Genomic DNA, 16,731 nt, shown 5'->3' with positions numbered 1-16,731 from the left:
GACATGGTATTTTCAACTTACAAAGGGTTTAATCAGGATGTAAGCCTATCACAAATCAAAAGAAGATCTGTACTTTCTTAGCAACTTTTAAAAAAGATTTTATTTTATTTATTTGAGAGAGAGGGAGAGAGGTAGCAAGAGCGAGCACGAGCAGGGAGAAGAGGGAGAAGCAGACTCCCCACTGAGCAGGGAGCCTGATGCACCTTGATCCTGGGACGTTGAGATCATGACCTGAGCCGAAGGCAGATGCTTAACTGAGTCGCTCAGGTGCCTCTCTTAGTAACTTTAAATATACGATACAGTATTATTAACTATAGTTACTATGCTGTACATTATATCCCCAGGACTTATTTATTTTATAATGGGAAGTTACACCGTTTGACCATTTTCAGCCATTTTACCCACTCCTTAACCCACCACCTGTGGCAACCACCAAATATTCTCTGTACCTGAGTTGGATTTTTGTTTTAAGATTCCACATATAAATGAGATCATTTGGCATTTGTCTTTCTCTATGTGACTTGTTTCACTTAGCATAATGCCCTCAAGATCCATCCATTTGCTGCAAATGGCAGGATTTCTTTTATTATGGCTAAATAATTTTCCAGGGAGTGTGTGTGTATGTGTGTATACACACATACCACACTTTCTTTATCCTTTCATTCACTGATGGACATTTAGGGTTGTTTTCCTATCTTAGCAATTGTAAATAATGCTACAATGAACATGTGCTTGAAGATATCTTTTAGAGTTAGTGTTTTCACTATTAGCAATACCCACAAGAGGAATTATTAGATCATATCATAGTTTTATTTTGAATTTTTTGAGGAACCTCTACATGGTTTTCTGTTCTGGCTGCACCAATTTACATTCCTACCAACAAGTGTTTCCTTTATTCCATATCCTTGCCATCACTTGCTAGTTCTTGTCTTTTTTATAATACTGAGGTGATATCTCATTGTATTAATTTGCATTTGCATGAGGATTAGTGATGTTTAGCACCATCTATCATGTATTTTAAATCTGTTCAATTCTCTCCATCTCTATCCTACTATTCTAAACTACCATCAACCCTCATCAGGTCTTTTGAAATAGCCCTCTCAGTGGTATCTTACTTCTGTTTTAATTCATGAGAACAGATAAAACAATCTTGGAAAAAATAAATCAAACTACTTTCCCCCCTTAAATCATTTTGCAGGGAACACAAAAGGAAGCCAAATTAAATTATTGCTTCCCTTTGTATTTAGAATAAAATTCAAACTCTTTATAATCTTGCAGGCCTTACACGAAATGCTCCCTGGCTACCTCTCTCCTTACTTAACTATATTCCTATCACATCAGCCATCTACCTTTATTTAAACACAACAAGCTCTTTCCTAGCTCAGGGCTTCTGCACTAACTGTTCCCATGACCTTAACTTACTATTTTCCAGCTCTTTGCATGCTGGTTCATTGTCATCTCCAAATCTTAGCTCAGTTTCACTTCCTGAGGCTTACTTGACAGTGTTATCTAATGTAGGTCCCTCTCCAGTTACTTCCCATTATGTTGCCTAACTGATTTCTGTTACAGCACTTATCACAATCTAAGATTATTTTGTTTACTGTCTGTCTTTCTATTAGCCGATAAGTTTAATGAGACAAGTTCCTTTCTTTTTTAAAAAATAGCTTGTGATGTAACTCATCTACAATATAATTCACCCGTTGAAATGTATAATTCAATGGTTTTTAATATATTAATTTTTAAAAATTATGGTAAAATATATTGCAGAAAATGTGTCATTTTGGCCATCTTAAACCACTGTTAAGTGTATTATTCAGTATAATTTAAGTGTATAATTCATTTTTAAGTGTATAAAAAGACATTATCATTACATTCACAATGTTGTGTAACCATCAACACTATCTTCTTCCAAAATTTTTCATCACCCCAAAAATAAACTGTGCCCATTAAGTAAGAACTCTCCCATTTTCCCTTTTCCCAGCTCCCAGGAACTCTAACCTACGTTCTGTCTCTACGCATTTGCTAGTCCAGATAATTTGTATAAGTGGAACCACAGAACCATACAATATTTGTGTTTTTGTACCTGTCTTATTTATGAGGCAGGGATCTTGTGAGGTAGCAATCTTATTCATTGCTCTCAGCTAAGACCTAATTCAGCATATATAGTGCACAGTAGATGCACAACAAAAAACTTGTTGAATTAATTCATCAATTTTAAATAAGTCACATTTTTCTGGATCTCAGTTTCTTAACTGTGTATCACCATTCATTCATTCATTCATTCATTCATTAAACATTTTTTGAGACTTTACAGTATTTCAAGCATTGTCCTTACTCTTCAAAATATCATAATGTGCAAAATAGCTGTCTCTGCTTAATGAATATTTAGTTCCTTTTCTATCTGGGAATGTCATCTTCTTTGATTCTGTGTACTTTTAGGATGGAAACACAGCAGATCACTGAACAATGCAGGGGTTAGGGATGCCGACTGCCCAAATGGTGAAAACTGCATCTAACTTTTGGCTCCCCAAAACCTAACTACTAACTGCCTACTGTTGACTGGAAGGCTTACAGTAACATTAACACATATTCTGTATATGTCTTATATACTGTATGCTTAATCTTATAGTATTCTAGAGAAAAGACAATGTTATTAGGTAAGTCATAAGAAAGAGAAAATACATTTGTAGTAGTGTCCTTAGCAAAAAAAAAAAATCCATATATAAGTGGGCCCTCATGGTTCAAATCCATGTTGTTTTAAGGGTCAACTGCATATAGAACAATGAAGCAAATGGAAGTAAAGGCATCTCTGCCACACCTGTCAGAGAATGTGATCCTAACTGGAGTGACAATATGTCAAAAGCCATATTGCCTTCAAATTCATTTCACATTAGCTGCACTTTTCATTTAGTGATTAATGAGGGTCACATGGATATATATGTTTCAAACTATAAAACTCTCCATAAATGTAAGAGTATTTTAATTTTTGATTTACTGCTTTTTATGTCCTAGGAACTAAAAGCAAACTACTGTGCTATATACAAATTTTAACGTAATATACTTATAAACTTACAATTGTGGCAGAACCTGTTTTTTCAAGTCAGTGTTCATTACACTGTGCCTGAATTTTGTCAGGCCTGTTCCTATAGTGTTACATGTTGATCAACAAAGAAAGCTATTTCCAGACAAAGGGGCTGACACATGAAAAATATTACTAAATGGGACTAAAAACAAGGCATTTTGCTATATTCACTTTCAATATCCAGTACAGCACACACACACATACCTTTAGACTGCAATGACAGGAATAGGGCAAGCAGGCCTTACCAATCCTCTCAGCTCTTCAAACAACACTTGAGGATTTCTACTTGAAGGCCTGTCTTTCTAAGCTAGTGCTTTCAAAACAGGCTGGACTGATCCCAAATACTGAAGTAACAAATATTACTAAATTCTGTCATTTCCTCTACCAAAAAAGTGATTTTACTACTACTTCTGGTTGTGATGAAAGGTCCTATTGACTATTCAAATCCTCAACCAAGTTATGGATGCAGTATATAATGACTTCACTCCTTTTTCTCTGGCACTTTAACACATGCCAATGCTTTCATCCACCTCCACCAACCTGGCTTATAAATTACTGAGGTGGGGCAATTTTAATAGTATGATTTGTTCACATCTCTAGAGATGGGGTATAAATGAGACTGGCTGAGAAGACAAACTCTCCTTTGACAGTATGTATTAGTATGTAATGTAAAGAAAAACAAATTTGCAGAAAATTGGGAAATTTTTTACTGATATAATATGTGGTTGGGGCCATACTAATTAATGGTTTTTTGATAAAGTTAAGGCCAAAGACAAAATGAAACATTCTCCAAGAATAGTAAAAGATGGAACACACAGAGTTGAAGCAAAAAAAAAAAAAAAAAAAAAAAAAGGTTAAAGGTCACAAATTTGCTAAAAGTGTCTTTCTAAATTGTCAGAAGGGGCTTCGTGAATGCACTCTGAAAACTAAGAAAATCTGCTTATAAAAAGTTTATTGTCCTCTCCTTTTAAAACTGCCATGCAGAGATGAAAAAAAATCAGAGAGCAAGATGCTTGCTCTCTCTGGATTTAAAGGAATTAACTTACCAATCTTAAAACCACATCCAAATGACACATCAATGTAGTCTCTCAAATTTTCAAAGACTATTAAGTTGTAGAGGATACAAAATAACCAGAAACAATCTATTTTTTAAACAGATGAATAAAACTAGGTCAGCATACTTGTGGCCTTGGTTCAGTTGACAAAAATAAAGTCAGAGGCTTCTTGGGAAGTGCTCCAATGTGAGGACCAAACAGGTACTGAGCTAAAAGTCTGAGGTGCAGGGTTGACTTTCCCAAATTTTCTACTGTACACAGTCAGCCTCTATCTTTGTCTTGTTTTCAAAGCAAGCTGGGCTATTCTTAGCACCTCTTTACACCATCCTCTGGCATTCCCATTGGGCTCACAGAAGAAAGAATGTGTGTATGTGTGCATGTGTACATACATGTGTGCATGTAGTGTGTATCTGCAGCTGGGATTTACCAGGAATTCCAGACACTATGGTTCTAGCTTTAATCAGGAGTAGGTTTCACCTGGAATCTTCCAACAGACTTTGGACCTTAAGTTGACTTTGGACCTTAAGTTAGGTACTTGAGAGCAAGAAACAGAAAATACAGCAAGGAGAGACAAATCTCTGCGCATTCAGATCAGAACTTAGTTCTACCAATCTTCCCAACAATCTGCCCCCCAGACTCTAGACTCAGGTGCTGTTTTTGACACAGTTGGGTTGATTTCGCCTATAATGCACTCTTAGGCCACTTCTGACCAGTTCTAAGCACTGCCTTTTCCATTGTATGACAACTATAATCAGTAGCGTAAGACAGTCTTGAAATTAAAGTCCTATTTCTTTCCTTTTCTTTCTTTCTTTCTTTCTTTTTTTTTTTTTTTTTAAAGCAGCGTCCAACCTATGGCTTGAACTCATGACCCTGAGATCAAGAGTAACAGGCTCCACCAGCTGAGCCAGCCAGGTGCCCCTGATGTCCTATTTCTTAGATTAAGGTACTTTTCTGCCAAAAATGGAGGGAGGGAAAGCATCAGGTGTGGGAAGAATGGCACATGGAAAGATGAGTCACAGGCCAGAGACAGTGAGCAAGCCTGACTGTCTGGAATAAAGAATATGGGCTGGAATGGCAGTAATAATAAAGCAGTATGACTGCGAGGGCAACAAGTATGAACTTCTAAAGCAAATGATTAACTGAGGACTGCAGACTAGAAATTTGATCCAATTATCAGAAAAGGATAAGAATCTAAAAAAAATCAAATTAAAAGAACATTAAACTGGTATCTGATGCGGAAGTGCAAGGCAAAGACGATACCATATAGAATAGCAACTCTAGATCTATCAGGAAAGAATAAGGGGAACTATTCAATGAGTCTTTAGCTAGGAGACAGCCTTTTAAAAACAAAAACATCACACACCTTGTTGCTTCTATTAAAAGAAAAGGTCTGAGGATAGAGCTGATAATGTCTTTAAATAACAGCCAAACTGTGGATACTCATCCATGTGATATTCCAATCAGATATGTCCAAATAAAAACAAAGCACTGAAGCTGATCTTCCTTTAGAACTAGAAAACTTATGGAATGTATACCTCTTGAAGTAGAATCAAGTATGCTAAAGAAATGCTGCCTATTTCTTTCAGGAAAATGCAAACTCAAGCATCTGTTAGTCTTTCTACAGCATATGGAAAGGCTTTATTCATATGAGATAATACTAACTGGCTAGATGTTGAGAGAGCCACGAAAACCCCAGATGCGTTGGAAGGGCCACGTGGTTGGTCTTTTTTTTTTTTTTTTTTGGTTCCTGCATAATAAGGTGAAGAGACCATTAAGGACTTGCCAAAGGCACTAAAATTTTACTCTGAACAACTCCCAATGCAAAATGAGTCTCTAAAAGTGGTCTAAGAGAAGAAAGCTGTGTGGGAAGTTACAGAGGAAAGAAGTTATAAATACACACATTCAAGTATAGTCTATTAGCAGGGAAAATCTCAGTAAAGAGCGGCTGAGTTTAGTAGGATTTCAGTGTGTACTCACTGCTTCTCAGTAGTATTTATGATGGCATAAAATACGACTGTGGCCAAAAAAGAACTCTGCATTATCACTATAACTGGTTAAATAAAACAATCAGTTAGCAATCCAAGGAAGCAGGCTGTATGCGAGGTAGAAAAGGAGTGAAGTCACTTACCTGTGCTATGTTTTTGTTCAGAAGATAGACACCATAATCAAACTGTAACTTCTCCCCTCCTTTTGGATATAATGGAAACCTAAAAAAAACAAAAAACAAAAAACAAAACAAAAACCAACAACAACAAAAAAACCGGTAGGATCAGAAGTTTTCCAAAGCTTGAATAAAACAAGAATAAAACCACCTCTAAGTTGTTGACAAAGACAGAAGTTCCTTGAATACAGCATAAGTATCTGAGGCCTTGAATTAAATCATCACTTGGTTAGATTTGGACTAAATCACTTGGTTATAGTCATTGCAACCTATTGCCTTAATATCTTCATAATTAGCCAAATCAGAAAATGGTTGCTTTGTTTCAAGAAAAACTGCAGGGTGCCCGCATGGCTCAGTCAGTTCAGCATCTGACTCTCAGTTTTGGCTCAGGTCATGATCTCAGGGTCATGGGACTAGGCCCTGCAAGGGGCTCCATGCTTAGTGGGGAGTCTGCTAGGAATTCTTTCTCTCCCTTTCCCTCTGTCCTTTCCCACCAACACATACATGCTCTCTTTCTCTCTCAAATAAATAAGTAACTTTCAAAAAATTGAGTAGGTCATGCAACAAGGGACTAATTAATATATAAAGGAGTGACCCAGTAACCCCAAGTAGTTAGGCCACTATGTTTCATATTTACTTACTATAAATTTACCACCCTAAAATTAAGATCCTAGAAGTTTTTACCTCTAATACGCTGGGCCTGACATCTCAAATGCTACTAAATAGAAAAGAAGATTAAAGGAAAAAAATCAGACTTGAAAGCAATATATAAGATTTCTGTTTCTTTTAAGGTGGCCAGTCAAATCAACAGTACTAATATGAGTGAAAATTCATCCAAAATTCATTCACATCTGCAGGGGTGGTTATTTCAATGTTACTTCTCCAAGGCAATGTCATGCCATAGAACTCCCATAAGACTTTCCATTTTAACCTGACTCACTGAATTAACAAAAGCATGAGATTTGTGGACCCTTATCAAGGTAATGAGTTATTTTGGAGATTGTTTCCCTCTCTACCTTTGTCCTAGCTCTGTAACTTAAGAAGAAAAGGTTATATTCTACTCATATTGTTCTGATTCTCAAGACTAAGCATACATTTCTATCCTTTGAAATAAACACACAAACACAGGTCAGATCGATCACAACTTATTAGATAGGATCGAGATGAAAAATACACCTTCCTTAGTTTTGCAATATATGACTATTCTCAAAAATAAAATAATTCTATTGAAATAAATGGAAAGTGACAATTAGTGTATATTGTTCATTTCAATTGCCCAAAGAAAAGACACATTTCATAAAGTTTCGTGTGTACTGTTTTCCAGGAAAAAGAAAATAAACGGAATTAAAAACATTTATAGTAAACTCTTAAAAGTTGTTGGTTACATATAGTTTCTGAAAGATAAATTTGTTGTGCTACTAAATTATATGCACATTTCCCAGGCACTTATTTCCCAATGGGAAATAAGCAAGATTATGAACTATCTTTATTCTCTGCTAAGGGAACACCAAATGCTTCACACGCCCGTTAAGAAGATACAGTTTCGTATTTAATTGAAGCAGCAAAAAATAAACTAGGACATGTGGTGTGGCCCTAAATCGAGATACATAAAAATAACAGTAAATTCAGGATAAGCAAAGTGCAACACTAGGCTTTCCCTGGGTATTTGGGAATCAGCCAAATTTGTATGAGGTAGCTAGCAAAGGAACTATGTAATTGTAAAGACATAACAACAGAGGGGCCCTCTGAAAGAAATATGGTCGAGTCCTAAAGCTCTGTACTATGTAGTTGTTATTCTACAAACCATTACACGTAGACTATCTGCACAGCTCTCCAATCCATATATATCTCCACTTTCAAGTTATCAATACAGAAACTGCTTCAAATGTTAGACAAGTACATTGAAAGCCAAGTCTCTAAATTCCTGGAAAATGGATCTCACAACATTGACTTTATTACTTCATTAGGACTTCTTTATAGAAAAAGTTTCAAGGTATGTACATAACATTAAAACAAATCTGAAGAGTGATTAAAAACAAGGGTTCAAATAGGGCAATTTTAAGACAGATCAAACATCAGGAGAGTTCATATCTTATATTGCTTTCAAATTCTTAAAGGGCCACTTCAAGTTGAACAATATAACAGCTTATAACTATTGTACATTTATCTCACTTTACAAAAGTACATGGATTTATAGATCTATCAAGCAATCAAGAAAAATGAAATCCATTTTAAAGGGTAAAACCTATTACTATTAGGACATTAGATACAAATCAAAGGCATCTTAATTCAATATAGATAGAAAATCACATTAGCAAACTATAGAAGGTTTAGATAAGAATGTGGTCATTCAAGTACAACTAGAAAAATGTCCTTAACTCCACAAATAGGATTCATTAAAGGCAAGTATTATATCAAATAATTGGAAGGAGAACTATATATTTCCTGTTATAAAAGTCTTACAGAAAAGGCAATTAAAACGACTGATAGTAAATTCATTTCAAATTAAATTTCCAAATTATCTGAAAAGTTCACAAACTCTACATGGTACATATCAATGAATATAAAAGGAATAAATAGGTTATATTTGAGGATGATTTGGAACTCTTGAGTACATAGTAATTTTAGTATGAAAAAAGAATTATGGCATGACTACTACAAAGTGATTGTGATCCAGGCTATGTTAACAGAAACAGAGCACATAATCAGGAAATGTGCTACTGGCAAATACTTTGCACTGGATTAGACTATACTGAGAGATCTATGTTTAGTTCTGGAGTTAATTTTTTTTATAAGCATATGGATAAACAAATGGAAATTTTCTTATAGGTTTGGTCATCTCATTTGACTAAAAAAACCATGCGGCGAAGTAGAGTGGTCCAATGTCCTTGTTTAAAAAAACCAGACTTTCCTTGTTCACCTACTTAGCGGAAGAGACATGACCTGAGTATTAGGTCTTCAATTATAAATTCAAATTTCTTTCTATCACCTCTGAGTGCTTTAGAGAAGCAGCATAACTAGGTCACTAGAAGAAAAGAAGTTACAATCCTAAGAGAAATGGTTGAAGGAACCAGAGGTGTATAGTCTGGAGCACAGAAATCTAAGAGAAAACAAATGAAGGACTTCCAGAGAGAAAGAGAAAAAAATTGTTTTTGTTCTCATGGTTTCAAACAGAGAGAACCAAAGTTAATGGTAAAAGTTATAGGAAAATTGATATCACCCCAGAGTTAGTCAAAATCCAAATGATCCTGGGTAGAGGCAGGCAGCCAATCAGAAACAAATTGGGGCAAAAAATAATGGACATACATTCAGGGGCCTTAATAGGCTAAATGGTGGTCCCCATATCCAAATTCTGTGAATGTGATCTTATTTGGAAAAAGGGCTGCAATTAATTAAGCTGAGGATCTGAAGAAGAGATTGTCCTCAATGATCGGGGAGGGGGGCTTATATCCAATACATGTCTGTATAAGGGACGCACAGAGGAAAAGGTCATGTGAAGGTGGAGGGAGAAATTAGTTACAAAGCCACAAGCCAAGGAATCCTGAAGCCACTAGAGGCTGAAAAGGCAAGGAAAGATTTTCCCTGAGAGCCTCTGAAGGGAGTGTGATTCTGCTGACACCTTAATTTTGGAATTCAGGCCTCTGAACTATGAGAGAATAAACTTCTGCTGTTTGAAGCCACCAAGTCTGTGCTAATTTGTTATAGCATCCCTAGAAACTGACACGTGTGTGTGTGTGTGTGGGGGGGGAATCAAACACCGAATGACTCATTAGACCATGTACCTCTTTCATCTCCAAGAGTCTAATACTGAACATGCAAAACTAAATATACTGAATATAACTTCATCTTTCCTTCAGGAACCAAGAAAATAATTGAAGACTATAATGCCAAAGAGTCATGATAAGCAACAGCCAAAGCTACAAAGTAGGTCTACTGAGATGCCAGTAAATGGAATGATAAAAAAAGAGATTCATATGTATGGTCTCAACATAGAAATATTTTAAGGTAAAAGTTTATATGTGTGTGTATGTACAATTACTTTATATGGGTGTGTATGTGTGTATATATGAAGAATATATCTCACTCAATTCGGAAAAAAATTATAAAAGAAAGTGGTTTTGAATCATTCTCACTTTAAAAAGATATCATTATTGATATGGAGTCCAAGATGGTGAAGGAGTAGGAGACTTTAGTTTTGTCTGGTTCCCAGAAGCTCACCTAGCTATCAAATCATCTGACACCTGCAAACTCAACTGGAGATCTAAGAAAATAGCTGTAACTCTACAAATAGAAAAGCGACCACGTTCTGCAGAGTAGGAGGTGTGGAGAAGTGAATCCAAGGTGATATATGGGACAGTAAACCATGCAGAAGCGGGGCTCTGCCAGCTGGCACCAGAAAATGATATAGCAGCGGAGGACAAAATCAGAACTTTCAGAAGTCTGTTCGTGAGGGATATTCCTGCCTGAAAGGTGCTCAGGAGGTGAAGCAGGGGTGGAATCCTAGGTGGGACAGTGTCATCTCAAGATCCTTGGGGTCACAGGAAGAGCCTGAGTGTGGCAGAGTTCCCAGGCATGGGAGTGGGGAAACCTGCTGCAATCAGTGAGTCCAGAAGTGGGCTTTTAGCTCAGCGTTGCCATAAACCATGAACCGACGCACAGTCAGTGCATCTGCTCTCTGAGCAGGGATACAGCAAGTGGCAGAACCTGTGAGATCCCCGATTTCTCTCCTGGGAGGAACAGTGTGGGTACCAGCCACAGAAGTCTACAGGGTTTGGCAACTTGAAACGGGATTGCATGCCTGAGACAGAAACACTCAACCTGGAGTGCAGATGGAGACCAGGGAGACAGGAGTGACTGACTACGTTTCCCTGAGGGCACACTAAGGAGTGAGACCCTGAGCCTGGGGCTGGAGATTGGGAGGCTGCCATTTTTACTCTCATCTTCTAAAGCTGCACGAAAAGGCTTCAGGAAATAAAAGCCACATAGAGCAGTCCTGGGCAGATTACTTAATCTGGCCCTCTGGCAAGGGCAATACAATTCCACCCCCAGCAAAGACAGACAAGAATCAGCATAACATCCCCTCCCTTAGAAGATCCAGCCAGGATCAAGTTTACTGATCATTAAGAACTACAAAAATTATAGCAGAGAATTTCTCTAATCCGGGGAAGGAAACAGACATGTAAATCCAGGAGGCACAGAGAATCCCCTTTCAAATCAATAAAAATAGGTCAACACTCTATAATAGTAAAACTCGCAAATCTCAGAGACAAAGAGAAAATCCTGAAAGCAGCTCATGACAAGAGATCTGTAAACTACAAGGGTAGAAACATTAGACTGGCAGCAGACCTATCCACAGAGGCCTGGCAGACCAGAAAGGACCTGGCATGATATATTTAGGGTGCTAAATGACAAAATTATGCAGCCAACAATACTTTAACTAGGAAGAATATCTTTCAAAATAGGAAAGATTAAAAACTTCTAGGACAAACTAAAATACCCAAGGAAATAAAACACCCAAAGAAATAAAATCATGAAAGAAAGAAGAGAGATTATAAATAACACTGAAGAAATACAATTATAAGAACATATTATGAGCAACTATATGTCAACAAATCACGCAATCTGGAAGAAACAGATGCATTCCTAGAGACGTATAAACTACGTAAAACTGAAACAGGAAGAAATAGAAAACCCAAACAGATCCATAATCAGCAAGGAAAATGAAGCAGTCATCAAAAACCTCCCAACAAATTAAAGACTAGGGCCGGATGCCTTCCCAGGGGAATTCTACCAAACATTTAAAGAATAAAATACCTATCCTTCTGAAGTTGTTTCAAAAAACAGAAATAGAAAGAAAACTTCCAAACTCTTTGTATGAGGCCAGCATTACACTGATCCCAAAACCAAAGATCCCATCAAAAAGGAGAATTACAGATCAATATCCCTGATGAACATGGATGCCAAATTCTACACCAAAATACTAGTCATTAGGATCCATCAGTACATTAAAAGGATTATTCACCACAGCCAAGTGGGATTTATTCCTGGGCTGCAAGAGTGGTTCAATATCTTCAAATCAGTCAGTGTGATACACTACATTAATAAAAGGACAAGAACCATATGATCCTCTCAATAGATGCAGAAAAAGCATTTGACAAAGTCCGTATCCTTTCTTGATAAAAACTCTTCACAGTTTTATAGGGATAGAGGTAACATATCTCAATATTATAAAAGCCACATACAAAAAGCCCACAGAAAATATCATTCTTGGGACGCCTGGGTGGCTTAGCAGTTGAGCATCTGCCTTTGGCTCAGGGCATGATCCTGGAGTCCTGGGATTGAGTCCCACATCAGGCTTCCTGCATGGAGCCTGCTTCTTCATCTGCCTATGTCTCTGCCTCTCTCTGTGTCGCTCAGGAATAAATAAATAAAATCTTTAAAAAAAAAAAAGAAAGAAAATATCATTCTTAATGGGGAAAAACTGAGAACTTTTCCCCTAAGGAGAGGAATATGGCAGAGACATCTAGTATCACTACTCCTGTTCAACATAGTACTGGAAGTCCTAGCCTCAACAATCAGACAACAACAACAAAAAAAAATAAAAGGCATATGAATCAACAAAGAAGAAGTCAAACTCTCACTCTTTTTGCAGATGACATCATTCTGTATATGGAAAACCCAAAGAACTCCCTCAGAATTGCTAGAACTCACATAGGAATTCAGCAAATGGCAGGATATAAAATCAATGCACAGAAATCAGTGGCATTTCTATACATTAACAAATGAGACAGAAGAAAGAGAAATTAAGGAGTCGATCCCATTTACAATTGCACCCCAAACCATAAGATACCTAGGAATAAACCTAACCAAAGAGGCAAAAGATCTATACTCAGAAAACAATAGAATGCTCATGACAGAAATTGAGGAAGACACAAAGAATTGGAAAAATGTTCCATGCTCATGGATTGGAAGTACAAATATTGCTAAAATGTCTATGCTACCTGGAGCAATCTATACATTCAATGCAATCCCTATTAAAATACCACCAACTTATTTCACAGAGTTGGAACAAATAATCCTAAAATTTGTATCGAACAACAAAAGACCCAGAATAGCCAAAGGCATGTTGAAAAAAGAAAACCAGTACTGGTGGCATCACAATTCCAGACTTCAAGCTTTATTTCAAAAGCTGTAATCACCAAGACAGTATGGTACTGACACAAAAACAGATAGATCAATGGAACAGAATACAGAACAGAGGAATGAACCCTCAACTCTATGGCCAACTTATCTTTGACAAAACAGGAAAGAATATCCATTGGAAAATGACAGTCTCTTGAACAAATGGTATTGGGAATATTGGACAGCAACATGCAGAAGAATGAAACTGAACCACTTTCTTACACCATACCCAAAAATAGACTCAAAATGGATGAGAGACCTAAATATGAGACAAATTCATCAAAATCTTAGAGAACACAGGCAGCAACTTTTGTGACCTCAGCCACAGCAACTTCTCACTAGACACATCTCCAAAAGCAAGGGAAACAAAGGCAAAAATGAACTATTGGGACTTCATCAAGATAAAAAGCTTTTGCACAGCAAAGGAAACAGTCGACAAAACCAAAAGACAACCGACAGAATGGGAGAAGATATTTGCAAATGACCTATTAGACAAAGGGCTAGTATCCAAATCTATAAAGAACTTATGAAATTCAACACCCAAAGAACAAATAATCCAATCAAGAAATGGGCAGAAGACATAAAGAGACATTTCTCCAAAGAAGACATACAAATGGCCAATAGACATATGAAAAAAATGCTCCACATCACTCGCCATCAGGGAAGTACAAATCAAAACCACAATGAGATACCACCTAACACCAGTTAGAATGGCTAAAATTAATAAGTCAGGTAACAACAGACGTTGGAGAAAATGCAGAGAAAGGGGAACCCTTGTACACTGTGGGTGGGAATACAAGCTGGTGCAGCCACTCTGGAAAAATAGTATGGAGGTTCCTCAAAAGGTTGAAAATAGAGCCAGCCTATGACTCAGCAATCGCACCCCTGGGGATTTACCCCAAAGATACAAATGTAGTGATCCAAAGGGGCATCTAGACCTCAATGTTTATAGCAGCAAGGTCCACAAGAGCCAAAATATGGAAAAAGCCCAGATGTCCATTGACAGATGAAGGATAAAGAAAATGTGGTACACACGCACGCGCGCGCGCGCGCACACACACACACACACAGTGGAATACTACTCAGTCATCAAAAAATGAAATCTTGCCCTTTGAAAGGATGTGACTGGAACTACAGGGTATTATTATGTTAAATGAAATAAGTCAGAGAAAGACAATTATCATATGATCTTACTCATATGTGGTATTTAAGAATACAAAACAGAGGATCATAGGAGAAGAGGGGGAAAAATAAAACAAATCGAAATCAGAGAGGGAGACAAACCATAAGAGACCTTTAATCATATAAAACAAACTGAAGGTTGTTGGAGGTAGTGGATAGGGTAAGCGGGTGATGGACATTAAGGAGGGCACATGATATAATGAGCACTGGGTATTATATAAGACTGATAAATCACTGACTTCTGTCTCTGAAACCAATAATACAGCATATGTTAATTAATTGAATTTAAGTAAAATAAACTTTTTAAAAAGATACAATTATAAGCATGACCCTCTCTTCCCCAACCTAGACATTTTTATAAGAGACTCCAAATTGGTGACGGTTTCTTGCCTTCACCTTCAGTGCCCCACATCAAGGTCTGGTTCTTTAATGGTTAAACTGGGGTAAGTATACAGGTATAGTGAATTCAAATTTTTAAAAAAGACTTATGTATTTATTTTAGAGAGAAAGAGAGAGAGCACAAGCAGGTGGGGCAGAGGGAGAGGGAGAAAGAATCTCAAGCAGATTGTGTGCTGAGTGCAGAGCCTGACAATGGCTCAATCTCACAGCCCTGAGATTATGACCTGAGCTGAAAATAAGAGTCAGGGGCTTAACTGACTGAGCCACCCAGACGCTCCCAATTCAAATTTTTTATTGCACATATTAAGATCACTTCTGCTCAATGATTTGTAGCAAATGTGATAATACATACTCAATATATTTTGAGGTTATGACTTTACTTCAAACTAACATACCTTCTCCCATTTAGATTAGTTTTCTACCACCACTTTTATCAGTTACTCAGGCTTAGAACAACATTCAATTTTCACTCACCTTCTTTGCCTTTTATATATGCAATGATTCACCAAGTCAACAAGCCATTTTTCCAGTGAAACACTCTTATCTCTCTATTCCACTGCCACTTTGGAAAATTCTTTGTTGTTGTGTGCATTGTAGGATGTTTTAGCAGCATTCCTGTCTACTCACTAGAAGCCAATATTATTCTTTATCCTTTTAAGTACAAGTTTTTTATCATGTTGCTTTTCAGCCCGGCTTCCTACTCACATATTGTCTTCAATTTCCACTCCTCTGCCCTGCTTTCCAGGCCTAAGTGATCTGACCTGTCTGCCTGATTTATGTGCAGCCTATTATGCTCAAGTGGTCTGCTCACAGTCTCATGAACACACCAAGCTCATCACTTTCTGCCTTTACTCACTTCCTAGAAATGCTCTTCTCCCTTTCCCTCCACCTGGCAGAGAAAAGGAGACTATTTTACTTTTTTATGACTAAAGAAACTCTCATTGTTCTATCAAGTTGTGTAATATCACTAAAGCATTATCTCTGATGCTGCATGTTGATGATAATGTAGTGACACCATATGGCAGACCACAGGTATACATACTGGGTGGCAAAGGGATGTAGTAGAGCAAGGTAAAAGGGAAAGGAAATAAAGACAGCAAGGTAAAGGGTCATGCAGGGTCTTATAAGTCAAAATAAGGAGTCTGGCTTTTACTCTGAATGAGGGGAAGCTCTGAGGGTTGTGAGGATAAACTGCAGGTGAGCAAGAAAGGAAACATTGAAAGGCTTGTGCAAATATCCAGGCAAGAGAAGAGGGTGGTTTAAACTAGGACAGTAGCTGTGGAAGTGATCAGAAGTGGCTGAATTCTCCTATTCTGAAGACAGAGCCAATATGATGGTTGGCAGATCTTATATGAGGTATGAGAGGCAGGGGAGTCAAGGAGAACTTCAAAGTTGTTGGCCTAACCAACTGACAGTAGGAGGTTGTCATCTTAATGTTGATAAAAGAACAGATGGCATTAAAACAGACAGCTAGGGGCTGGAGTGAGGAATGGAGTGAGGGCTCAGTGCTAGAAGATTCAACTGGAGAGGTTGGCTGGGGCCAGACAGGGTGGGGTCCTGTAAACCATAAGACATCATGATTGTATCCTTAAGGACCATGGGAGGATAACCAAAGACTTTTTAAAGTGTGGGAGTGAAGGGTTGGGGTTCTGCTTTGTAAAGAGCACTCT

At 37.4% G+C, this 16,731-nt stretch overlaps 1 protein-coding gene across 2 annotated transcripts in view; it reads right to left on the bottom strand.

Annotated features, from left to right (window-relative positions):
• Positions 1-16,731, bottom strand: part of UVRAG (UV radiation resistance associated) — a 318,666-nt gene that overhangs the window by 72,099 nt on the left and 229,836 nt on the right. For both annotated transcript variants that reach the window (XR_005983964.1, XM_041730667.1), the window contains exon 13: positions 6,266-6,344. Coding sequence is in view for 1 of the 2 variants with exons in the window: in XM_041730667.1 (XP_041586601.1) it covers positions 6,266-6,344 (79 nt within the window). In the remaining variant the exon portion in view is untranslated. The remainder of the gene's footprint in view (positions 1-6,265; positions 6,345-16,731) is intronic.

The sequence above is a fragment of the Vulpes lagopus genome, chromosome 15 (assembly GCF_018345385.1).
Source record: "Vulpes lagopus strain Blue_001 chromosome 15, ASM1834538v1, whole genome shotgun sequence".
Classification (NCBI taxonomy): Eukaryota; Metazoa; Chordata; class Mammalia; order Carnivora; family Canidae; genus Vulpes; species Vulpes lagopus.
This window is presented reverse-complemented; position numbering and strand designations above follow the sequence as displayed.